The 25,340-nt window shown below is 42.5% G+C and overlaps 1 protein-coding gene across 2 annotated transcripts in view; it reads right to left on the bottom strand.

Annotated features, from left to right (window-relative positions):
- Positions 1-25,340, bottom strand: part of ROR1 (receptor tyrosine kinase like orphan receptor 1) — a 467,044-nt gene that overhangs the window by 12,423 nt on the left and 429,281 nt on the right. For both annotated transcript variants that reach the window (XM_060206339.1, XM_060206338.1), the window contains one exon: positions 14,109-14,320. In XM_060206339.1, the coding sequence (XP_060062322.1) occupies positions 14,109-14,320 (212 nt within the window). The remainder of the gene's footprint in view (positions 1-14,108; positions 14,321-25,340) is intronic.

Genomic DNA, 25,340 nt, shown 5'->3' with positions numbered 1-25,340 from the left:
TCCTGGGCTGCTATCTCTTTATCACTCCCTCCATTAGTTGAATGACAAGATGGGCTCGGTTTATTATATGCTGTAAGGCAATTAAGTACCTTAAAGCTGAAACAGCCTTTCAGCTTAAATGTTAACATTTTTACTTCTCAAAGTAAACACACATTTGCCTCAGTGTGGTTTAGGAATCATATCATTTGGGAAGGGGGGCAGAGGAGAGGGGAAATCCAACTGATGTAAAAGCTGATCTGTTATTCACAGATCTGACTGTATTTCTTTTCTTAGGAAGTTTGGAAGAACAATTGTATCAGCATTTGAATGAGCCTTTATGGAAAGGAAAATGAAAGTTTTAGATACAGTGCGAGTCATTCAGATGTGAGTATTGTAGGACTGTCTAAGCAGCTGATAGGTTCAGCTCACAGTAGTAATTTTCCCAGGTGAAAGGTGAGGACACATGGCCCTTTTAGACCTGTTAACTTTCGGCATTTTATTTTCTATTATTATTATTATTATTTGGAACAAAGAAAACTAACTAGAGCTTCACTGCGGCATCTGCAATGCCAGACATGAAAATAGGGACCTCATGCTTCCACGGCCCCGTTTATCTTTTTTTTTTTTTTAATGCCCTTTTATTTTATGTTTACTCTCTTGCATTCACTGACCTTGAAGTAATCTTCAATGAAAAAGGAAAGCCAGACATTGGCAATTAGGATCTAATTCATCAATGTTATCCACTTATTTTTTTTAATTATTATCTTTATTTATTGGATAGAGACAACCAGAAATTGAGAGAGTAGGGAGAGAGAGAGAGAGAGAGAGACACCTGGCTACAGTCTGCTTCACCACTTGCAAAGCTTTCCCTCTGCAAGTGGGGACTGGGGGCTGGAACCTGGGTCCTTGAACACTGTAACATGTATGCTCAACCAGGTGCATCACCACCTGGTCCCTTTAAAAAAAAAAGAGTAAGATTACAGGGTATAGCTCTACACTACACCCAGTGCCACAGTTCTGTGCTAGAGACTGAATTCAGGGTCTCTCTCACACACTCTACTGTTGAATCAGCTTCTGGTCGACCCAGTTTATTTTATTTTTGTTATTATCATTTTTTTATTGGCACCAGGGTTATTGCTGCAATTAGGTGCCTACACTATGTGTCCACCACTCCTGGTGACCATTTTTTCCTATTTTCTTTTCTTTTTACTAGAGAGGTAAGGGGGAAATTGAGAGAGGTGGAGGAGATAGAGGGGAAGAGAAATTGCGACACCTGCAGTCCTGCTTCACCACTCATGAAGCTTCCCCCATAGGTAGAACCCAGGGCTTGAATCCATGACCTTGCTCATGAGTGTGCCACTGCTGGGCCCCAATTTATTTTATCATTATTTTTTCTATGAGAGAGAAAGAGAGACTACAACTGCCCTATCATTGCTTGGCTTTGAGCTGTCTGATGGGCCACAGATTGAACAGGGACTCACATATGAGTAAGTCTTCTATGGCTGAGCCCTGACACCCATCAACAACTTCGAAAATGAAAGCAATGAATTCTCTCGTCAGCTACTAGGTTCCGGATGCCAGCATGATGCCGACCAGACTTCCCTGGACAGACCCCACCAATGTGTCCTGGAGCTCCGCTTCCCCAGAGACCCACCCCACTAGGGAAAGAGAGAGGCAGACTGGGAGTATGGATCAACCTGCCAACACTCATGTTCAATGGGGAAGCAATTACAGAAGCCAGACCTTCCACCTTCTGCACCCCACAATGACCCTGGGTCCATGCTCCCAGAGGGATAAAGAATAGGGAAGCTGTCAGGGGAGGGGAAGGGATACAGAGTTCTGGTGGTGGGAATTGTGCGAAGTTGTACCCCTCTTATCCTATGGTTTTGTCAATGTTTCCTTTTTATAAATAAAAAAATATAATTATGTAGGTGGCACATGGGTAAGGCAGGCACAGGAACTTTATTTCCTTCCATCTTTGGGAAGTTACTCTCAGGTGATAATACACTGGAAATGAGTCCTGGCGTGACACAGCTTGCTATTAACCTGCCACTTCCTGCTCACTGTACCTGAGAGAGGAGTATAAGAAATGAGGTGAGGGCTTTGTGAAGCTGTCAGCATCCCCCTTTATGACTCCATGGGCAGGGTCTGCTCTTTCTGGTTTTGAATTCAAGTCAAAGGAGATGCACATATAAAAGGTAATACAACAGAGTGAAGGGGATGGGAATGTAGGGCCGTTCTCTGGCATAGGAAGATGCTTCCTACAGCAGATACTGGAAAAGGACTAAATTCATGTGATCAAGCCCAGACCAGCCTCCTGCACTCCCTACAGGTCATCACTGAATCTTTGCTCCTTGCCTTACTGCCCAGGACTGCCTTTTTTGCATGTGTCTTTTGATAATTCTAACTAAACTTAACAGTCAAGCTTCTGTGCAGTGTCTGACCTCAGCTCCTACTGCAATCAGAAGGGTATTTTGGATAATACCAACTCCCTCTCTCTTTTCTTTTGGAAGCATTGTTTTTCTTAAGAACTGTATTCCTTGGAGATCACTAGCTCTGTGAATCTTAACTAATCGCCAGCAGAATCTAGATCAGAGTAGACATTGGAACCTCTCTTCAGGACTTGTTAAAGAGAACTGAGAGTGGTGGTTCCCATGCCTAAAGTTTTTGGTTCAGTAGGTCCAAGATGCTTGTAGACTGAAAGTTTTACTTGATGAACCACTGTTTTAAATGAATATGGCTTCCTGGCTCAGCCAGTTATAACAGAACCTCACTTAACTTTGACCATGGATTCTTGGAAGTGTGGCTTCAAGTGAAAGGACTTATAAGGGACCAGATACTTTGCATGATGCTTTTTTTTGTTCAGTGTTAACTGAGCTCTCTCTCTTTTTTATTTTATTTATTTATTAATATTTATTTATTTGTTTATACCCTTTTGTTGCCTTTATTGTTTTATGGTTGTAGTTATTGTTGTTGTTATTGATGCTATCATGTTGGGATAGGACAGAGAGAAATGGAGAGAGGAGGGGAAGACAGAGAGGGAAAGAGAAAGATAGACCCCTGCAGACCTGCTTCACCGCTTGTGAAGTGATGCCCCTGCAGGTGGGACGCCGGGGACTCGAACCAGGATCCTTATGACAGTCCTTGCACTTTGTGCCACCTGCGCTTAACCCGCTGCACTACCGCCCGACTCCCAAGATTTCTCTTTCTTAGTCACCTTACAATGAACTGCTACTGGGATGGGTGAGGTGATCCTGACGTGATGAATGATGCTGCTGCATCTGAAGGACCTAGTTGAGCACTTCTGACCTACACACAATAAAGAAAACACTGCCGCAGAAGATGCTGGGGAAACGCCTGTTAGAGACAAAGGTGAAAACCGTTGGCAGGTATTGCTGGCTTTACATTCTGCATGGCTACTCTCTGAGTGAAACTAGTGCTTTGTAATATCAACCACTCTAGGATACGCTGTCAATGTATTCTATTTTCATGTGTGGGAAATGGTGGGGGCTATGTTTTAATAGGTGGTTTTAATAGTTGATGTCATCATGTTGGGATAGGACAGAGAGAAATGGAGAGAGGAGGGGAAGACAGAGAAGGGGAGAGAAAGACAGACACCTGCAGACCTGCTTCACCACTTGTGAAGCGACTCCCCTGCAGGTGGGACGCTGAGGACTCAAACATGATGGGGACAGTCAACTCACCTGGTATACGTATACTCAGTATACTTACGGAACAGTTCATGAGGAGCTATGTGAGAACTGTGCAAAGGAAAGACATAGCTCCTCTCCTAGATATTTCTAAACTAAGCTGGATGCTGGTTACCATTTATTGAATATTTATTGTGTGCCAGATGCTAATATTATAATGCTAGCTATTAATTCTGGAGGAAGTGCTTATGTTTTAGACTGAAAATGCTTCATACATATTAACTCCTTTCATCCTCACAATAACCCTCATGAAATTGGTAACTGTGATGATGATTCCTATTTCATATATGGAGAACCCAAGAAACAGAGTAACCGAGTGATCCCACAGCTGGTAGGCTGCAAATTGGGGACCCAAAGTCTGTCTTCCTTTTAAAAATTTTTTTTATTATCTTCATTTATTTATTTATTGGATATAGAGACAGCCAGAGAGGACTGGGGGTGACAGAGAGGGAGGGAGACAGAGAGACACCTGCAATATTGCTTCACTACTTGCACAGCTGTCCCCCTACAGGTGGGGTCTGGGGGCTTGAACCTGGGTCCTTGTGCACTGTAATGTGTGCACTCAACCAGGTGACTAAGCCTGTCTTCCAAATGACTCTCCCTTTGCTCCCTAAGTGCACTCACCACAATCTTGTAAAATTTGTGTGATGATTCCCATTTTATGGATCAAGAGATGGAAGCACTCATTGCTTAAGTCACTTGCTTAAAGAAACATAGCTAATAAGTATGGATGTCAAGATTCAGATTCAGATATGTCTGATTCCAAAGTTGGAGCATTTTCCTTGGAAGAAATGGGAAATTTTCTTTTTTTTCTTATTCTTTTAAAAAATATTTATTTATGAGAAAGGAAAAGAGAGAATAAAAGAATCTCTCTAGTATATGACATGCAGGAGATAGAGCTGGAGACCTCATGCTTGCAGTCTGAGATTCCACCCACAGCACAACCTTCCAAGCTACAAAATATTAATTCTTAATCAACTGTCAAGGAATCCCCACATTTTTTATTTTATTTTAATGAAAGTGATTCAGAGAGAAAGATACAGAGAAAGCAGAGCACAGCTTAACTCTAGCTTATGGTGGTACTGGAGATTGAACCTCAGACCTCAGAGACACAAGCATGAAAGTCTTTTGCATAACCTTTATGCTGTCTCCTCAGCCCAAGATTCCTCAAGTTTAAAAGTATGAATCACCAATGTAAAAATGGAGTGTCAAATAGAATTCTCTCTGATCTACATCTTACTCTAGTGACCATCTCTTGTCACTCGATAACTAGAATAAGTTAACCATGCCTTCAACAGCAACTTTTGCTTGAGTTGGGTATGATAGCCCTGCAGAGTATAGGGAATTAAGATCCATTTGGATGAAGACTTAGCATTGTCAGGAATCTGCTTTGACTCCTAAACTTACTTTCCTTTCTTGTGCATTTTATGGATCCTTCAGGAAACAGTATTAGAATTGTGAAGCAACTGGCTCTATTCACAGATGAAAACGATAGCATTTAAAAGCTTAAAGGCTACCCACTATCACTTAATTTAGGGAGCTGATGGACATTTTCAGAAACTACAGCTGAAGTAAGTACCATCTGGCTTGTGCAGTCAAATTTGGGGAGGAGTCTCAACCAAGAGTTTGTCGTGTTTCCTAGTGTTCAGCTTTACTTCCCAGCAAATGTTTTCACTTCTCTGTCATGTGCTTTCTAAGAGTTAAGTTGAGGGAGTCCGGTGGTAGTGCACGTGGGTTAAGCGCACGTGGAGTGAAGTGCAAGGATGGGCATAAGGATCCTGGTTTGAGCCCCCGGTTACCCACCTGTAGGGGAGTCGCTTCACAAGCAGTGAAGCAGGTCTGCAGGTGTCTGTCTTTCTCTCCCCCTCTCTGTCTTCCCCTCCTCTCTCCATTTCTCTCTGTCCTATCCAACAACAACGACATCAATAATAACTACAACAACGATAAAACAACAAGGGCAACAAAATGGAAAAAATAGCCTCTAGGAGCAGTGGATTCGTGGTGCAGGCACTGAGGATCCCTGGAGGCACGCACACACACACACACACACACACACACACACACACACACACACACACACACAAGAGTTAAGTTGAAAAGATTGGTCATGACCAGGGTTGATTTTGGGATGGAGTTACTTTGGTTCTATGCAGCTTGGAAATAGGCAAAACTAATGCCAATAAATTTAATGTCAGAGGTAGCTCAGAAGACGAATCTTGTGTTTTATCTAGTCAGTCTGAAAATCAAGGCTGAAAACAGTGTGGAGTTCCACACCTGGGCAGATCTAGGTTCCAGTTTGGGTCATGTCACTTACTACCTGAATCTCTGGATACACTCCGACTCTCAAGTCCCATTGTTCTGACCCTCCCTATCAGAATCCAAGGAGTACCTACTTCATAGGGTGAGTCTGAAAATTCCACTGCAATAGTGCATGTGAGTTATCAATACTTTAACGTGTTCATAATACCAATTGATACTCTATCCACTTGTAATATTCATTTTTCCCAAAAGAAACATTTTGTTGTTGTTTTTATTAAATATCATGCCTTGGAATAATGTAGGACCATACATGTGTGCACAATGGTACTGAGCAGTTTCCTGACCTGATTTTTTTTTCATTCATTCTATGTAGCGAGACAGAAATAAAAGATTAGAGGAAGAGACACTTACACACTACTTCAACATCCATGCAACGCCTCCCCTCTCCCCCGCCGGCCCCCGTGTGTTCACAGAGCTCCTGTGTGGTGCCAGGGTTGGAACCCAGAGCCTAGTGCTAGGTAAGCTGCATTCTCTCTACCTGGTGAGCTAGTTCTTGGCTCTCTTAAATCCTCTTTAATGTTTGTGAGAAAGCAAAGGCTCTGTCTGACAAAGTTGCTTAAGATCTCATGGTTAGCCAGTAGAAGAGCCAACGTTTGTAATCACGCATTTCTGCCTCTAAATTTTTACTCTTTGAAGTATGTAACTCTACCCCCCTCCTAGAAATAAACTTAAAAAAATATATACATGGGTTAAAAAAAAAAAAACTAAGTTGAACCTAGAGGGTAAGACTCTTGATTGCTGGGATATAATTTTATGGTCTGAGATCAGTCCTTCCAGACCAGGGGATCATGCTGTCATGTGGGAGTCTAAGCGGTGCCAAAGGATGAACTCAGCATGAACAAGAGAGGAGAAAAGGTGACACGCTTTAAGAATGCTCTCACTCAACGAACTGCAAGAAGACCTAGTAAAAGAAACAGGAGGAGATAGGAGGGAAGCCAAGAGCAAAAGTATTTCAAGATGGTGGATAAGAATATCAAACGCTCCAGAGAAATTGAAATGTACAAAGACTTGGAAAAGGTCACTGGATTCAATTATATCCCTGATGATTCCCCAGAGGGCTGTATCAATTGGAGGAGGAGCTCAGAAACCTTGTGAGACTATAATTCTAAAGAGTGAGGGCAACATTAATGAGGACACTTGAGCAGCAGTTAACACTGGGTAAGGACAAGGACTTAGAAGGGAGAACTAGGGGCCGGGGAGGTGACACCATGGTAGAATTTGTGACATATACGCATAAGCGCCTGGGCTGGATCCCCTGCACTGTATAAATAGAAGAAAGATACAGACTTGGGGGAGTCGGGCGGTAGCACAATGGGTTAAGTGCAGGTGGCACAAAGCACAAGGACCGGTGAAAGAATCCCAGTTTGAGCCCCCAGCTCCCCACCTGCAGGGGAGTCGCTTCACAGGTAATGAAGCAGGTCTGCAGGTGTCTGTCTTTCTCTCCCCCTCCTCTCACCATTTCTTTCTGTCCTATCCAACAACAACAACATCAATAATAACCACAACAATAAAACAAGGGCAACAAAAGGGAATAAATAAATAAAGATTTTAAAAAGATACAGACTTGGCAGAACATCATATATGGTGAAGCAGTGCTCTGTTCTCTCTGTCTGTCTGTCTGTCTGTCTCTCTCTGAAAAACCAAAAACTGGGGGCTGAGCGGTAGCACAGCAGGTTAAGCACACATTGGCATGAAGTGCAAGGACTGGTGTAAGGATCGCGGTTCAAGGCCCCAGTTCGATCCCAGTTCGAGCCCCCACTCCCCACCTGCAGGGGGGCCGCTTCACAGGCAGTGAAGCAGGTCTGCAGGTGTCTTTCCTTATTTTCTTCCTTCCTTCCTTTCTTTCTTTCTTTCTTTTCCCCTTTTGTTGCCTTTTTATTGTTGTTGTAGTTATTGTTGTTGTTATTGATGTCATCATTGTTGAATAGGACAGAGAGAAATGGAGAGAGGATGGGAAGACAGAGAGGGGGAGAGAAAGATAGACACCTGCAGACCTGCTTCACCGCCTGTGAAGCGACTCCCCTGCAGGCGAGGAGCGGGGGCTCGAACTGGGATCTTTTGCCGGTCCTTGCGCTTAACCCACTGAACTACCCCCCAACTCCAGTGTCTATCTTTCTCTCCCCCTCTCTGTCTTCCCCTCCTCTTTCCATTTCTCTCTGTCCTATCCAACAACAACATCAATGATAACAACAATAATGGCAACAAAAAGTGGGAAAAATGGCCTCCAGAAGCAGTGGATTTGTAGTGCAGGCACCAAGCCCCATTGATCACCCAGGAAGCAAAATAAATAAATCAAAATCTCTTTAAAAACAAAACAAATCAACACAGAATGCCTTTTACATGCAAGCATGTTGCTGGCAGAAGGAACAGGGTCAGAGAAAATAATGAAGTGTTAGTGTATTGGGCCATCGTGTTGGCTGAAAAGGAGAGAGAGAGAGAGAGAGAGAGAGAGAGAGGATTGCCTGGAAGTGAAGAAACAGAGAAGTTGACAAGAAATGAGGGTAGGGAGCCAGATGGTGGCATAGTGGGTTAAGCACACATGGGGCAAAGTGCCAAGACCAGCATAAGGATCACTGTTCAAGCCCCCAGTTCCCCACCTGTGGGGGGGTCGCTTCATCACAGATTGTGAAGCAGGTCTGCAGGTGTCTCTCTTCCTCTCCCCCTCTCTGTCTTCCTCTCCTCTCTCCATGTCTCTCTGTCCTATCCAACAACAAGGACAGAAATAACAACAATAATAACAACAACGGTAAACAAAAAGGGCAACAAAAGAGAAAACAGCCTCTAGGAGGAGCAGTGGATTTGTAGTGCAGGCATTTAGCCGCAGCAATAGCCTGGAGGCAAAAAAAAAAAAAGGAAGGAAGAAAGAATGAAATGAGGATAAATTGAGAAACAAAATAGAACCACCAACTTCAGAAAGTTAGGCAAGTCAAGTGCTGCCCAAATGTTCCTCAAATCAGCCAGTGGCTGTAGAAATTTGAACCACAAGACTATTTGGGTCAATTCCCCCTCCCCCACTCCCAAACTCCTTCACCCTATGCTCTCCAGGGAGGCTATTCCCCTTTTATCCTCTCGAAGGACATGGTCCATATTATTTCTCCCTTACAGAGCCACTAGTCAACATATACCTTGCATGGACTTGTGATCCTTGGCACTGCATAAAAATAAGAAAAGACAGAAGAGGACATTATCAGTGTGGAGTGTTGCCCTGGTCTCTTGCACATAACTGATAGCTCACCTAGCTGGTGCTTGGTTTAACACTGGGTGGGCAGGGGGAGGGGAGGGAGACCTTTGGTGCTGTGGTCTCTCTCTCTCTCCCTCTCTGCAAAAGTCAGCCCCCCCCAGTGGTGAAGCCCACGTGATGGCAAAAATAAATAGACAAATGAATATTGCTTTTCTTCTTCAGATACAGAACCATCTGAGGGCTACTGAGAGAGGTAAAGAAAAGAATCGAGTCAAAAGAAGTGAAGAGTTTTCAGGTTACTTAGAGAAGTTTCATTCCCCCCACACTTTATAAAAAAACACTTATGCATATTCTAATATCTGTTATGCAGCATAGAAAAAAATTCTTAGTTCCCACATGACTAAAGATTCACTAGAAATCAAGAGAAATGTAAGGCAGAGAGGGAGAGAGGGAGGGAGAAGGAGAGTAGAGAAGGAGAGGAGAGGAGAGGAGAGGAGAGAAGGAGAGGAGAGAAGGAGAGGGAGAGGGAGAGGGAGAGAGGGAGAGAGAGAGAGGGAGAGAGAGAGGGAGAGGGAGAGAGAGAGAGGGAGAGGGAGAGGGAGAGAGAGAGGGAGAAGGAGAGGGAGAGGGAGAGGGAGAGAGAGAGAGGGAGAGGGAGAGGGAGAGGGAGAGGGAAAGAGGGAGAGAGGGAGAGAGAGAGAGGGAGAGAGAGAGGGAGAGGGAGAGGGAGAGAGAGAGGGAGAGAGAGAGAGAGAGGGAGAGAGAGAGAGGGAGAGGGAGAGAGGGAGAGGGAGAGGGAAAGAGGGAGAGGGAAAGAGGGAGAGAGGGAGAGAGAGAGGTTTTTTAAGCCACTGAGCAGTTAGAGGAAGAGACAGGAGGAGATCCTCATTTCCTGACTGTTCAAGACTGGTCCCCTGCCTCTGAGCCCCATGACCAGAAAGAAGGAAGCTCCTACCTCAACAGGCATGCTAGCAGCTAACCCCACCATCTGCCTCTCTGTGGACTCAGGCAGAGGAGTCCTGTAAGCCAGTCTGTGGCTGCCTATCGTACTCTCTGCAGGGGGTGGATTTTTGAGTCTCCCAGAGGAGGGTTTTCTTAATCCAAACACTTGGGGTGTGGGGAGAAAGATTTTAGCAGCTCAGCCAGTGGAGAGAGATGGAAATAGATATCTTAAACCCCACAGGACACATTCCTTTAGACAAGGAAGAACTCTGGAGTCTCTGGCTTTTGAATTGGTCAAGCGGACCCACTTCTGTCCTTGTTCCTTCTCCATCCTAGCCTCTACATAGCCTTTGGTTTTGCTCTGGCAGTGTGTTTATTTTCAAGACTTTTCTCCCCTTCCCTCTGTATGTCCCTTCTTTTTGGATTTTATAGGTACATGTAGTATTTATGTGTCAGTGACCTTCAAAGCAGTTTTAGAGATTGGCTATTTACATTTAGGGACTTTTCTTTAAGGTCTACAAAGTCCTTTGTGCTTTTTCCAGGAAAGGCACTCAGTCAGAACCAAAACAAACAACTGAATAACTCAAACTTGATTGGAGCCAATTCTCTTAGGAGAGTAAGAAAAAAAGAAAGGAAGGAAGGAAAAGAAAGGAAAAAAGACAGCATTTATTTTTGTTGTTTTCATTCTCTCCTCAGCCCAGTGTAGTATAAGGAAGCATTTCTACTTTCACTCTAGGTCAGTATTACATGTAAGGGTAAGTCTGAAGAATTGCTTTTAGGATGAAATCTAAGGTTCAAGGCTGAATTCTAAGCTTCATATGGGAAAATTCTTGACACTGGGATATTTTATAAGGCACACTTCAGAAATGATGCAGATATAGCCTAATTCCCCAATTCTCTGGGAAAATTGATCCTGACATATTTTATATTTGTCCCCACGACCACAGCGGATAGAGGAAATATAATTCCTCTGGCCAAATTTCCCATGTTGCTGGCAGAACTGAGGCCGGCCACATCATTCAGGTCTGTGATCTTCAGGGATTTGTTTCAAGTCAGGATGATGCATGTGGTTCGTGTTCAACCCAAACTGACCACTGGAGTCACATTCAATCACACACACAGTCTCATACTCTTCTCCAGCATGATTTGTTCTGCGAAAAACTAATCTTGGGGTTGGGCATGTAAAAGGGCTGTCTGGAGTCCAACATCCCACAATCACATCTTCATTCTTCCAGTTACCAGCTCTTTGAACTTGGGGCAAGTCCTTTTTGCAGTTTGAGTCCCAGTTACCCTGGTTGTACTCTGGTGATGATAATATTACCATGCACAAAAACCTGGGTTCAAGCCCTTGGTCCCTCTCACTGTAGGAGGGAAGCTTTATGAGTAGTGGCGCAGTGCTGTAGGCATCTCTATTTCTTTCCCTTTCTCTGTAGTCCCCTCCCCTGCTAACTTCCTTCTTTCTTTCCTTTTTTTTTTTTTTTTTGCCTCCAGGGTTACTACTGGTGCTTGATGCCTGCACCATGAATCCACTGCTCCTGGAGGCTATTTTTTCCCCCTTTTGTCGCCCTTGTTGTTGTGGTTATTATTGTTATTGATGTCATTGATGTCAGATAGGACAGAGAGAAATGGAGAGAGGAGGGGAAGAAAGAGAGGGGGGAGAGAAAGAGAGACACCTGCAGACCTGTTTTACCACTTGTGAAGTGAACTCCCTGCAGGCGGGGAGCCAGGGGCTCGAATCCTTATGCCGGTCCTTGAGCTTTGTGCCTAGTGCACTTAATTCATTGCACTACCACCCGGCCCCCTCCCCTGTCAATTTATCTCTGTCAAATAAAAAGGAAAAAATGGCCACTGGGAGCAGCAGATATGTTTTGCAGGCACTGAGGCCCAGTGGTCAGCTGGTTGCAGTAAAACAAAGAAAAAAAAAGGAAGGAAGGAAGGAAGGAAGGAAGGAAGGAAGGAAGGAAGGAAGGAATATTTAAAGAGAAATAGCCAAGAGATTCATAAAACAAAGATTATTGTAGTAAGAGTTTCAAGGCAAAGGCCCTGCACTTCAGAGATGTGCAGTAATGTGAACCTCTCTCTAGTTCGACTACACTGCTATGTAGTAGAAGTGGGATATTACATCATGATTTTGTATGTCAGTCAACCAGCTAGAAGCACGGATGTCAAAAGAACGGTACCTCAATCTTCAGCTGTCTCTCAAGCTTTTTTGTGATTTCCGTGGACTACAAGGTCTGTAGGATTTTTATGGTAAACATTTATACTTACAGGAGCAGTACTTGTGCTTGAGATAATGACATTTTAAAAAGAGTCTTCAACATTTAAGAAACGCATAAGTCTTACTAGCAAATATGTCTTTACAATAAAAAAGTTTAAGACCTTTTAAATAAAAAAAAAAATTCAGAAAGCAAAATAAAGTCAGCTGAAAGGTGTGTGTCAGTTCCGATTATGCTACTCATTCAGTACAAGGATGACTTTGAGGATGAAGACAATTATTTTTCCTGAACACTTTTTGAAAAGTGATACAGTTCCTCTTTATGAGGATCAAAAGAGGAATCTGGTGGCTAGCCCACTGAGAAGATAAATATTGGTTGAAAAAAATGAATAGATATTTCCAGGAATTGGAACAAGAAAGAAAAACAGACTCTTGGATACAACAATCCTGGATTCTTTAAATGAAATCTCACTGCTTAGAGGCCTAGGCTGTGTGCTGGCTTCTGGAAAGAAAGCTTCTGTTGGGGGCCAGCAGTGGCACATCTGGTTAAGTGCACATAGTACAAAGCCCAAGGACCTGCGCAAGGATCCTGGTTTAGAGCCCCTGGCTCCCCACCTGCAGGGGGGATGCTTCACAAGAGGTGAAGCAGGTGTGCAGGTGTCTATCTTTCTCTTTCTCTATATCTCCTCCTCCTCTCTTAAGTTATCTCTATCTTATCAAATGAAAAGGGGAAAAAAATGGCTGCCAGGAGCAGTGGATTTGTAGTGCTGGCAGGAGCCCCAGCTAACCTCCATTTAAGGTAAGAGCCAATGACCCTTGGGTTCTTGTCACAACCTTAATTTAAACATCCTAAATGTTGAAAGATGTGGAGGAAAACTGAAAGGAGGCAGCCTGATTTAGTACAGAGAGGAAAGACTAAGGTGAACTATCAAAAACAGTCTCCAAAGATGTCTCTTCAGATATGCTTAGACCAAAGGCATAACAAATTTTTCAGGGAGTCAGATGGTAGCGCAGCAGGTTAAGCGCACATGGCGCAAAGCACAAGGACCGGTGTGAGGATCCGGTTCGAGCCCCCCTGGTTCCCCACCTGCAGGGGAGTCGCCTCACAGGCGGTGAAGCAGGTCTGCAGGTGTCTGTCTTTCTCTCCCCCTCTCTGTCTTCCCCTCCTTTCTCCATTTCTCTCTGTCCTATCTAACAAAGATGACATCAATAACAACAACAGTAATAACTACACTGACAATTAAAACAAGGGCAACAGAAAGGAAATAAATAAATGAATATTTTTAAAAATCTTTAAGAAAAAAAGGTTTTCATAGTAGTAAAAACTCATAACTTAAAACTTAGCATTTTTTGGTATAGTATGGTAAGGATAGTTATTGCTCGTAGCTGTGTGCCAGAAAAGATATTTTGGCAGTGACTTTAATAAACAATCTTGATTTTCTTTTTAATCTCTGTGTTCAATCTTTCAGTTTGATTGAGAGAGCTCAGATGTTCTTTCTTTTGAAATTTAAAAAAATAGCTCAGATTTCTGAATCCCAAGAGACAAGTAGAGTTGATTTTCTGTTGTACATTCCATGGTGTAACTAACTAGGCCAGTGCTAACATGGGCATACTGGTGAAAGTAAGTCCTAGATATCTTGGACAAAAAATAGAGATATGTGGTTATGATAATTTGTTTTCTAAGCTGAGGGAGGGTGGCTTGTGAATTTGGCTTTAACCAGAAGCCTCTAGAATAAATGCAGTTGTGGACTACTAATTTTACCTTGGGTTTATATGCATTCAGCATTGACATCTCAACATTTTGACCTCTCACATGCTTTGGCTGCCTCTGGACAGGAGGTGATGAGGACTTCTGGTTATTTCTGCAAACACAGATGAAGAAGAACAGCAAGGCAATAGCCAGAGGGATGGCGACACTTGGCACCAGTATGTATAAGATCTCCATTTTATTCTTCTCCTTGGAGTCCTTCAAATCTGGGTGCAGAAATGGAAAAGAGTACACATTAGATGAGTTTAAACTGTACATAGTATAATATTACACCACAGAGCTTACAATTTTCTCCTATTCCAGAGAGAGAGAGAGAGAGAAGGGATTCATTGCTTATTACAATTTGTTTCTATCTAAGCCTTCAACAACATAATTTATTAAAGTTTAAAAGTTTAAAGTTCGAACGTTTGAAAGTCACAGAGGGACTTTAAGAAGACCTTGCAAGTGTGTGGGTCTGACAAGGTTGCCTCTCTTTGGCCGCAGACCTGCATTTCTCTAACACCTTAAAAGTTAAACACCCTGTGCATGTACTGTTTACACTTGAGCGTATTAACATGAGCCACGGGCTCTTCTCCCACTGGCTGCCAGCTCAGATCAACCACCACAACAGGGTGCTGCTAAATCATGCCCTTGCCTTCGTTTTGGTTACGTCGGCTGTTAGGGCTTGTCCTGCATTTTTAAGGAACTGACATCACTAAAGGATCCCGGCCCCCAGTGTCACCAAGAATTGTGGGGAACTGGAGTTGAGGTCACTCTCTGGTGAGCTGTGTGACCTTGAATAAATCACTCATTTCTACGAGCCTCCCTTTTTCTTTCCTTTCCTTTCCTTTTTTTTTTTTTTTTGGAAATCTTTTTTTTAAACTTTATTTATTTTACTTGATAGAACAGAGAAACTTAGTAGGAGGGGAAGTAGGGAGGTAGAAAGGGAGAAACAGAGAGACAGAGAGACCCCTTTAGCACCTTTTCACCACTTGTGAAGATTTCCCCCTGCAGTTGAACTTGGGTCCTTTTGCATCACAGTACATGCACTTAACCCGGCCCCCAAGCCTCCCTTTTCTCTTAATTCATGAAAGTGAAGTGTCTGTTAGATGGTGCCATTAAGTCCCTTCTGCACAGCATCGCTATATAGCAACAGTTGTTTTTTTTAAAACCCAAGAATTCTTACATAGTTTCATATGAACCAAATAATTATGAATGCTAGCACTTAGAAATTTTATACATCCACTGTATCATTGCTTAGAAAAGAATACTATATTTATTAAGATGAAAAACATATTTTACGGGAGTTGGGCAGTAGCGCAGCAGGTTAAGCGCATGTGGCACAAAGTGCAAGGACCAGCCTAAGGATCCGAGTTCAAGCCCCCGGCTCTCCACCTGCAAGGGAGTCGCTTCACAGGGGGTGAAGCAGGTCTGCAGGTGTCTGTCTTTCTCTCCCCCTCTCTGTCTTCCCCTCCTCTCTCCATTTCTCTCTGTCCTATCCAACAACAACAACATCAATAACAATAATAACTACAACAACAATGAAAAACAACAAGGACAACAAAAGAGAAAATAAATAAATAAAATATAAAAAAACATACTTTTCTTCTAATCAGTTTCAGTTTGGTCATCAACGCTAAGTACTTTGGGTACAGATTAACATTAATAAATTATTTGCTAGGAAAACAAAAGAATTAAGGAACAGTACTTAGAGGGGCTATTTTATGTAATGAAATGAAGTGACCGACAGTAATCTCATCTGCTATCTGGTGTAAGAAAAGTCAAAGTTCAGCTTGGAGAGAGAGAGCTCACCAATTAGGGCTCAAGACAGAGTCCTAACTAATCACAAGTCTTTCTCCCTCCCTGAGTGTTGAGACTGTCTTCTGGATTACTCCTTGGGTGGGTTTTGAAAGGGTAAAATCTGGTTATTGATAAAATGATGTATAGTATGATTTAACAATATTAATAACACATAATAAAATACATTTTACGATTTATTGAGAGCTTCCTACGGCATGTTAGCTATTATTATATGATCATGGGTCAGATACTGTTCTAAGCACTTTCCATTAACTCATTGACTTAATCCTCACAAAAAAATCCTATGAGGTAGTAGCTGTCTTTACCCTCCATCTTATAGATGAGAGAAGAAAGCCAGAGAGGCTAAGTGACTTGCAGCTAGTCATTCAAAAGCTGGTGTTTTTTCCTGTCTTATTTCATACCTCCTGCTATGGGTACTACCCCCTACTGCTAATAATCTGAAATTGTTTTATTTTCTATTATTATTATTTTTTTAATGAAAGCACTGCTTAGCTCTGGCTTGTGGTGGTGCTGGGGATGGAACATGGCACAACCCAAGCACAAATGTTTATTCCTTCCTCTGGGACTAGGAGAGAATTCAGGGATAAGATTTGTTGGTCAGGAGATGGTACAGTGGATAAAGCTTTGAACACTAAAGCATGAGGTTCCAAGTTCAATGTCCAGAAGTGCATGTACCAAAGTGGTACTCTGACACCTCTCTCCTCCCATCTCTCTCATTCATAAGTAAATAATGATTCTAAATGATCTCAAAAAAGAAGCAACCTCTGGTCTCCATTGTGTCATTTATTCAAGGGAGATAATAGTAACTGATTCACCAGTCTTCTGACCCAGATGAAAAATAATGTTCATAAAAGAATTCCTGAGGGTGGTGTCGGTAGAGCAGCGGGTTAAGCGCAGGTGGCGCAAAGCGCAAGGACCGCGGTAAGGATCCCGGTTCAAGGCCCCGGCTCCCCACCTGCAGGGGAGTCGCTTCACAAGCGGTGAAGCAGGTCTGCAGGTGTCTATCTTTCTCTCCTCCTCTCTCCATTTCTCTCTGTCCTATTGACGACATCATTAACAACAACAATAATAATCAATACAACAATGATCAAACAACAAGGGCAACAAAAGGGAATAAATAAATATTTAAATAAAAAAAAAAGAATTCCTGAAAATAATAATAATAAAAAGACCCTTTCACATAGTTATTGGATAGATGGTATTATTAACATTATAAAATACTTTCAAATTTCTATGGAGGGGGGAGGAGATCATTTTTGTTATTCTTGGATCTTCTGTGTGACCATTATGAGAGTAAGGATTCCAAAAGGAGTGAGGCCAGTTTGGTATTAATGTAAAATATTTTTTTTAATCAGTTTTCTGCAGCAGAATTTTAACAACAAGAGAAAGTAGAGCTCTCACCTACCTACCTAGCAGACAGAGGAGTCTATTCTGTACTTACTCTAACTGATTATTCATGGAAAGGTTCTGACTGTAAATGGACAGGTTTGGAAACAATGGCCCCTGTAGGTCTGCAGAACAAACCTCAGGAGCCAGATTCATTAAACGCAGCCAAACTTGGCTCTTGCTGATGACACGGAGGATATGCAAATGTGCTAAAAGCCTCCTTGCCGAGTGAACAGATCAAGTAGAGCAGTGCGTGTTTTTGGTGGAAGTGACAGAAAGCAAATTCAGACCTGCTACAAGTCTCCAATATAAGACACTTCCTCATACATATTCTTTGGCTGGAAAAGGAGTCAGTGTCTGGATGAAAAAAAACAACTTAATATAAAAACATATTTTCAGAATAACTAATCTTACTCATGGAAAAATTAGAAAGCAAATAGTTGCCCCATCCCTTTCTGATGGTCTAGATTTTTTATTCCTCATTTTAACCTAACACTTTTTTTTTATCTTAACTCCTCAAGCTGAGAAAGGAGGGATAATTTGCCAGTTAGAAGGACGTAAATACTGATTTCCCATGCAACCCTCTCTGCTTCCAGTGTTTACTAGGGGAAATTAAAGTCTTCTATATGTCTTCTTGTTATCATTCTCCTTAAAGTGCCATGGTGTCCTCTCAAGGAAGGCTAACATATGGTAGAGATCAGACTGAAAAAGGAATCACATTAGAACAATGGACATTACCCTTACTATTTGCTTTAAAAGGTAATAGACACCTCCACTGCACTGCTGAGAAATTAGCTGAAAATTATAATAGTGGGGGATTTTAATACATTGGAATAATCTTTTCAAAATTCAATGCACAGATTAGTTACATCAAGCTAAATACTTGGGATTCTTGAAACCAACAATTTAGTCTGGATCACATGATTAATTTCCTTTTCAAAATCAACAATTTCGAATCATAGTTTAGATCTGACATTCCTTTTATATTTTTATAATGACATTCAATACTTTGATTAGTAATTAAATATAATAGAAAATAATGAGGGCCAGGCAATGGTGCACCTGGTTAAGCAGACACATTACAATGTGTAAGGACCTGGGCTCAACCCCCCTAGTCCCCACCTGCAGGGGGAAATCTTCACAAATGATGAAGTGCAGGGCTGCAGGAGTCTCTGTCTTTTTCCCTCTCTAGATACCCCTCCCCTCTCAATTTCTCTGTCTCTATCCAATAATAAATAAATAAATTTTTTTTTTAAAGAAAATACTATCTTATCCTGGGGCTTAAAGCAAGGTAAATATGATTTTTTTTTTTTTAATTTAAGAGGTACTACTAGAGAGTAAACCATCTGGAATACTAGCTTAAGTTAAAATAAGAAAACTCTTAGGTCTCATATGTGGCAAAAATGAGAAGCAAGACCAGCAATGGGGAAAAGTAGACCTCTAACAAATGGCATTGGGCAAAACAATGTCGTAAGAGTTTAACCCATCATTTAACACTAATACATAAAAAATTAACACCAAAAGGGACAGAGACTTGGATATTAGACACACAAACATAACACATGAAAGAAAATATAGATGACACACTCCAGGCTTTGATATCAAAGATGTATTTGAAGACAACTCCATTGGCAAGGGAAACGAGAACAAGAATAAACAAGTGTGATTATATCAAAGAATAAACCTTTTTCATGTGGGGGAGAAAGCATAATGGTTATGGAAAAAAACTCTCCAGCCTGAGGCTCCAAAGTCCTAGGTTAGGTTTAATTTTTAACACTTCCACAATCGAGGCTGCGAAGGGCTCTGGTAGAACACAAAACAAAACAAAACAACAAAACAAATCTTTTGCAGCCTAGATGTAACTCAGTGAAAGAGAACAAAACTTGACAGCATGTGAACCAAGTTCAAATCCCAAAATTACCAGAGTTATGCTCTGGTTCTCTCTCTCCCCTATTAATAAATAAATCTTAAACAAACAAACAAACAAAAAACATTGATGACCACAGAATGCAAGTTCCTACCTACAGGGATGTAGAGGTTACATAGGCTCCTATACTGAATATGGGCCCAGATCAAATTGATGGGGTTTACAGTCAACAATATTTATACACCTTTTACATATTTAGGAACTACTTTCTACCCTGATCCAGCTTTCTGGTCCTTCTGCCAGCCAAGACATCATCTCCCCAGACAATAACTTGGCTCTACCTGCATATCAGATATCAAGCTCAGGTAAAAACTAATAAAGTCCTGGGTCCTTTGGAATATACCTAAAATAGACCTACTAGCTATTTCCAAAACGGAGACCCCAAATCTTCATCTGCAATATTCCAGCCTTTAGGTTCATGATTAATCAACAATTTGTATGGCTATATATGTTAACTCTTTTTCAGCCTCCAAGTTCCAGATGCTACCATGATGCCAACTGGACTTCCTTGGACAGACGACCCCACCAATGTGTCCTGGAGCTCCACTTCCTCAGAGCCCTTTCCCACTAGGGAAAGAGAGAGACAGGCTGGGAGTATGGATCGACCTGTCTATGTCCATGTTCAGTGGGAAAGCAATTACAGAAGCCAGACCTTCCATCTTCTGCATCCCACAATGACCTTGGGTCCATACTCCCAGAGGGATAAAGAATAGGAAAGCTATCAGGGGAGGGGATGAGATACAGAGCTCTGGTGGTGGGAATTGTACCCCTCTTATCCTATGGTTTTTGTCAGTGTTTCCATTTTATAAATAAATTTAAATTAAAAAAATTATAAAAAAAAAAAAAAGGGCAGGCTTTGAGGTCCTGGTGCATGATGGTGGAAAAGGCCCTCGGTTGTAAGTGAGAATGTTTTGCAGACACCTTTCATGCTATAGGTGACATTTTACCCATTTGCAGATAACTGTGCTGTAAGCTATGAACTGCTCAGTAAAATGATACAAAAGAAACACTGTTTACTTATCAAAGAGAACTACCATAAAAATAAAAAAGCAACCTAGCAATTGGAAAATGATATTTTCTATCATGTTTGCAAAAGGAAATTTATATCCAAAATATGTAAGAAATCACAGGACCCAAGAAAAAGTAGGTAAAATATCTGAATAGACACTTCTTTAAAGAAGATACAGAGATAAGCCACAGACACATGAACACTTACAGAGGCTCATTACAAAGCAGGCTAAAACAACACCGCAACCCAACAGTTGACTACCCTGGGACACAGTGCTGAGTATAAAGCACCTGACTCCTCACAATGAAGTCCCGAGTTTGATCCCTAGCATTGCATATGCCTCAGTCATGCTCTGGTTCTCTCTTTCTCCCCTCTTCACTCTCATAAGTTAAATAAAAAAAGTTGAAATTTTACAAATAAATATTATAGCTTTAAATTAGGTAAAAGTCCTAGCTTGAAGAAGTTCATGATTAAGTAAATTTATTTAATAATTTCTGCCACAATTAAACCAAAATAGAAAAAAAAATAGACTAAGTAAGTTTTTAGTGGAGGCTTGATAGTTAAATTCTTCCCAAGATTTTCATGGAACCCAGAGCAAGAAAATGTCCTTCACTGGCAACATTAAGTCATGGCAAAGAACACAGTGGCCCTATTCCAGCTCCTCTACTATTAAGTTCTAATATAACCCTCTATTATCCACAGGTTAAAGACACCTCCATCTCTAAAAGGTGACTTTTGTCTTTAAATGTTGTGTGTTTAAGAAGGGCTTGGGGGGGAGTTGGGCGGTAGTGCAGCAGGTTAAACACAGGTGGTGCAAAGCGCAAGGACTGGCGTAAGGATCCCGGTTCCAGCCCCCGGCTCCCCACCTGCAGGGGAGTCGCTTCATAGGCGGTGAAGCAGGTCTGCAGGTGTCTGTCTTTTTCTCCCCTTCTCTGTTTTCCCCTCCTCTCTCCATTTCAAAAAATTGAATTAATGGCACCAAAGTTTTAAAGTCAGGATATTTCACATACCAGTTTTGATTTCTGGCTTATAAAATGTAGATTTTGAGGGACAGGGTGGTGGCGCACCTTGTTGAGCACACATCTTGCAATGCGCAAGGACCTGGGTTCAAGCCCCCCGGTCCCTACCTGCATTGGGAAAGCTTTGTGAGTGGTGAAGCAAGGCTGCAGGTGTCTCTCTGTCTCTCCCTCTCTATCACCCCCTTCCTTCTCGATTTCTGGCTGTCTATATCCAATAAAGAAGAAAAAAAAAGTAGATTTTGAGTAGTGGGAGGCATCTGTGAGCTAGTTTGGTGTGGAGAGAACTTCCTGTCTCTGGGTCTCTGACAATATTCAAGCAAAGACCATGGCTGTTTCCCATGTCACTGGTTCTCTAAACTGAACTCACATACCTAACTTAGGCCCCTAGTGAACTTTTGACTCTTTTATGGAGCAAGTGATTCAAAATCAGTGATGAATATGTTCCCTGAGTAGCATTACCCCACCAGATTCAGTTTCAGACCTTTCCTAACCAATTCTAGGCTAGGACTGACCTCTCTGAAGAGTATCAACTGATATTCTTGTCCTTTGGTTTCCAGTTAGGTTCAGCCATTAAGAAGGCATTGAAAAAAGAAAGGAGGGTTAGGAAACTGTATAGATGCTGTATTTGTTCCTCTGACGACCTCCTGACGGGGTGAAGGAGGGTTATCTTCACTCATCAGCCAAAGGTCACACTATCCGCTGGGCAGCCCTTTCTTTATCCCTGGTTATACTCCACAGGACGACACGTCAGAATACTGTGCCCCACTGCAGAATACTGTGCCCCAGTATGGTTCCGTAGCCCCCATGTCCACTTGGTCGATTCCAAATTATATTCCTCCATGAGGATCATTTCTGGAACCATCCATTCCACCCTGGTTCCATGGCTGCCAGTTCTTAGCAACATCGCCCCGCCAGATATTCGTCAGGATGCATCATCTAAGTTCATTTCCCACGTCTACGCTCGACCGGACCTGCCAATATACGCGGATATCTTCACCCACCCTGTCCAACGCTTGACGTCTTGTCACCCAATCTGGTCCCCTACGCCTACACTGAACTTCTCTGTTCCAGACTCTTGGAAACAGAGTTGGCAGTCAGCTGAGGTAAAGAACAAACACCTCATCACAGACCCCTGCAAGCGTCAACCCGGCTTTGCCCTAGCACGTTATGATTGGGCCCTCCTCAATCGCTATCGAACAGGCCATGGCCGGTGCGCCGCTATGTTCCATCGCTGGGGAACCAGAGACGACCCGAACTGCCCCTGCGGCTACAGACAGACTATGACCCACATAGTCAACGACTGCCACCTCTCCAGATTCAAAGGAGGTCTCGAAACTTTACATCAGGCTCAACCTGACACTGTTGACTGGCTACGGAAGAAGGGCAAACGCTAGAAGAAGAAGGACGACACGGTCAATCACTCCCTAAAATTTTCAGGTCTGGGATGGTTATCCCTCTCTGTGTTCTTCACCTTACTGTTCTCTAATTCTTCCAACACTTTTGAACAGGAACCAAAAAGTAGAAACACAGCAGATGACAACAGGGACTTTAGGGTGGAAAGAAGCTAGGAAGTCCACTTTCGGCATGTTCCTAGCCGCCCATGACGAGTTTGATAGCTAGCATGGAGCAGGACAAAAATACTGTCTGAGAAGATGGTTTCTGAGTAGAAAAAAATAGAGCTAAAATGTTGGAGTAGGGCAGAGAGTACCTCCCAATCTTGAAAAAGAAACATCTATGAATAAAATGAGCTGTTTACCTCATCCACCTGACCCAAGACCTGTATATATATTTATATCTAGCACAGGAGCCTGTGTGACCTCCGGGTTCCTGTCTGTCCAACACTTTTGTAAACAGTCTCTTGATAAAATTCTTAGTTTTCTTATAGCATGTTTCCTGCCAGAACCATGAAAGATACAAAACCAACAGCAATAATCCTTTTGGTGTTACGTCAGAATTCTGTCATCAAAGGGTTCATATGACTGATGAGCATAGCAGGGAGTATTCCTGATGGCGTGGTGGAAGGCTAAGAGATTCCAAAAGAGATTCCTATATGGTACTCATTATTAGAGCGGTTTACACGCTGGCTGAATGACTCCATTACACTGGAGACAACAGAAAAAGAAAAGGGAAAACCTTAGAAGACTACTTTATGGTGGAAAATATTTATGGAACATGACTTGATTATTAAGTTTTGGCGGTAATGATTATCCTTTAGTTTGTCAAAAAATGCTGAAGCCTAAAGGACATCTTTAACAATCTCTGTAGCATGAAAACTTTCCCGAAAGCTTCGAAGGATACAAAAAGCGGTGTAATGTTCAGTTCCAGTTTGAAGAGATGGCTGAAAGATAAATTGCCTTGCAACAGGTCCTCTGCGAAATAGAGGCAAAGGCTGCTGACAGAAAGAGTTAAAAACTGCAGCATGTTCACAATCTGGAAAACATCTGCCTTGCCCCAAACTGTAAAGCAACACGTTGTAGAAAATGGTTTGTGACAAAGCAGAACTTTGGGTGGATGTTTGTAAGGTTCTGGGACATGTCAGGGCTCTTCAGGCACAGAACTGGGCAATGTTCCCTTTGGCAAACTCTTAGGAGTCCCAGCCCAGGTATGGAAACTCCAAATGAAGCCAAATAGTCTACTACCATTCTTTTATTTTTAATTTTTTATTTACTTATTCCCTTTTGTTGTCCTTGTGTTTTTTTTATTGTTGTAGTTATTATTGTTGTTGTTATTGATGTTGTCATTGTTGGATAGGACAGAGAGAAATGGAGAGAGGAAGGGAAGACAGAGAGGAGGAGAGAAAGATAGACACCTGCCAACCTGCTTCACCGCTTGTGAAGCGACTCCCCTGCAGGTGGGGAGCCGCGGGCTCGAACCGGGATTGTGGCTCCGGTCCCTGCACTTTGTGCCACATGCACTTAACCCACTGCGCTACCACCTAACTCCCTCCACTACTGTTCTTATCAGTGGGTACTCTTAGGTGAGGCTGGTGGAGGAGCAAAGACACTGTTTGGAAGTCCTGGTTGCTTGACAGAAGGAGAAATCTCTACTTAGAAGAGATCCAGACATGCTGGCCTGGATATGTGGAAGAAATGTAGCTCAGGGCACGGCAAAGTAAAGGAAGGGACTAAGTAGGAAAAGACCACTAGGATGAGGATTCTGTTTCCCCATATACAAACCAAGAAAGGTCCCGTGAGATAGCTCATCAGGGAAGCTTCCTACTTTGCTATGGACAAGATCCAAGTTCTAGCCCAGCCCGGTCATACTGGGAGAAGCTTTGGTGTTGTGTGGTGTCTTTTCTCTCTCATTCTATTGCACTCTTTTTTAAAAAATATATTTATAAAAAGGAAACACTTGCACTCTCTCATCAGAGAATGTTAGCTTGAGGGGGGCGGATGGTGGTGCACCTGGCTGAGCACATGTTACAGTGTGCAACAACCCAGGTTCAAGTCCCGGGTCCCCACCCGCAGGGGGATAGCTTCACAAGTGGTGAAGCAGGGCTGCAGTCTCTGTCTCCCCCCCACCCCTTCTCTCTCAATTTCCAGATGTCTCTATCCAATAAATAAAGATTATTTATATATATATTTAGCTGGGAACAGTGGAAGATATAGGGGATCAACATCAGTGAGAAAGTAGAAAAAGAACTAATTGACATGGTACAACAGAGCAGCTCATTATAGCAAAGGGAGCTCCCAGTATAAGAGTCATTTTCCCCACAGTTCTGTCCCAGAGCTTTACAGAAAAGCTCTGATAACCACTCCAGCGCAACTGTGAAGCTGGGAGGTATGCCTGTGTACCACACAGAACGAACACAGTCAAATGTTTCTTTTTGACTCAGTTTGGCTTGGAAGGTGGCCGCAGCACTAGAGGTGAAAATGTAGTGAATGAAGTGGTCCGGGAGGTGGTGTAGTGGATAGAGCATCAGACTCTCAAGCATGAGGTCCTCAGTTCAGTCCCCAGCAGCACATATACCAGGGTGATGTCTGGTTCTTTCTCTCTCTCCTCCTATCTTTCTCATTAATAAATAAAATCTTTTTTAAAAAATGTAGTGAATGAAGATTTGTAGGCAGGATCTCGGGGAAGAGGTC

This window comes from Erinaceus europaeus, chromosome 13 (genome assembly GCF_950295315.1).
Source record: "Erinaceus europaeus chromosome 13, mEriEur2.1, whole genome shotgun sequence".
Classification (NCBI taxonomy): Eukaryota; Metazoa; Chordata; class Mammalia; order Eulipotyphla; family Erinaceidae; genus Erinaceus; species Erinaceus europaeus.
This window is presented reverse-complemented; position numbering and strand designations above follow the sequence as displayed.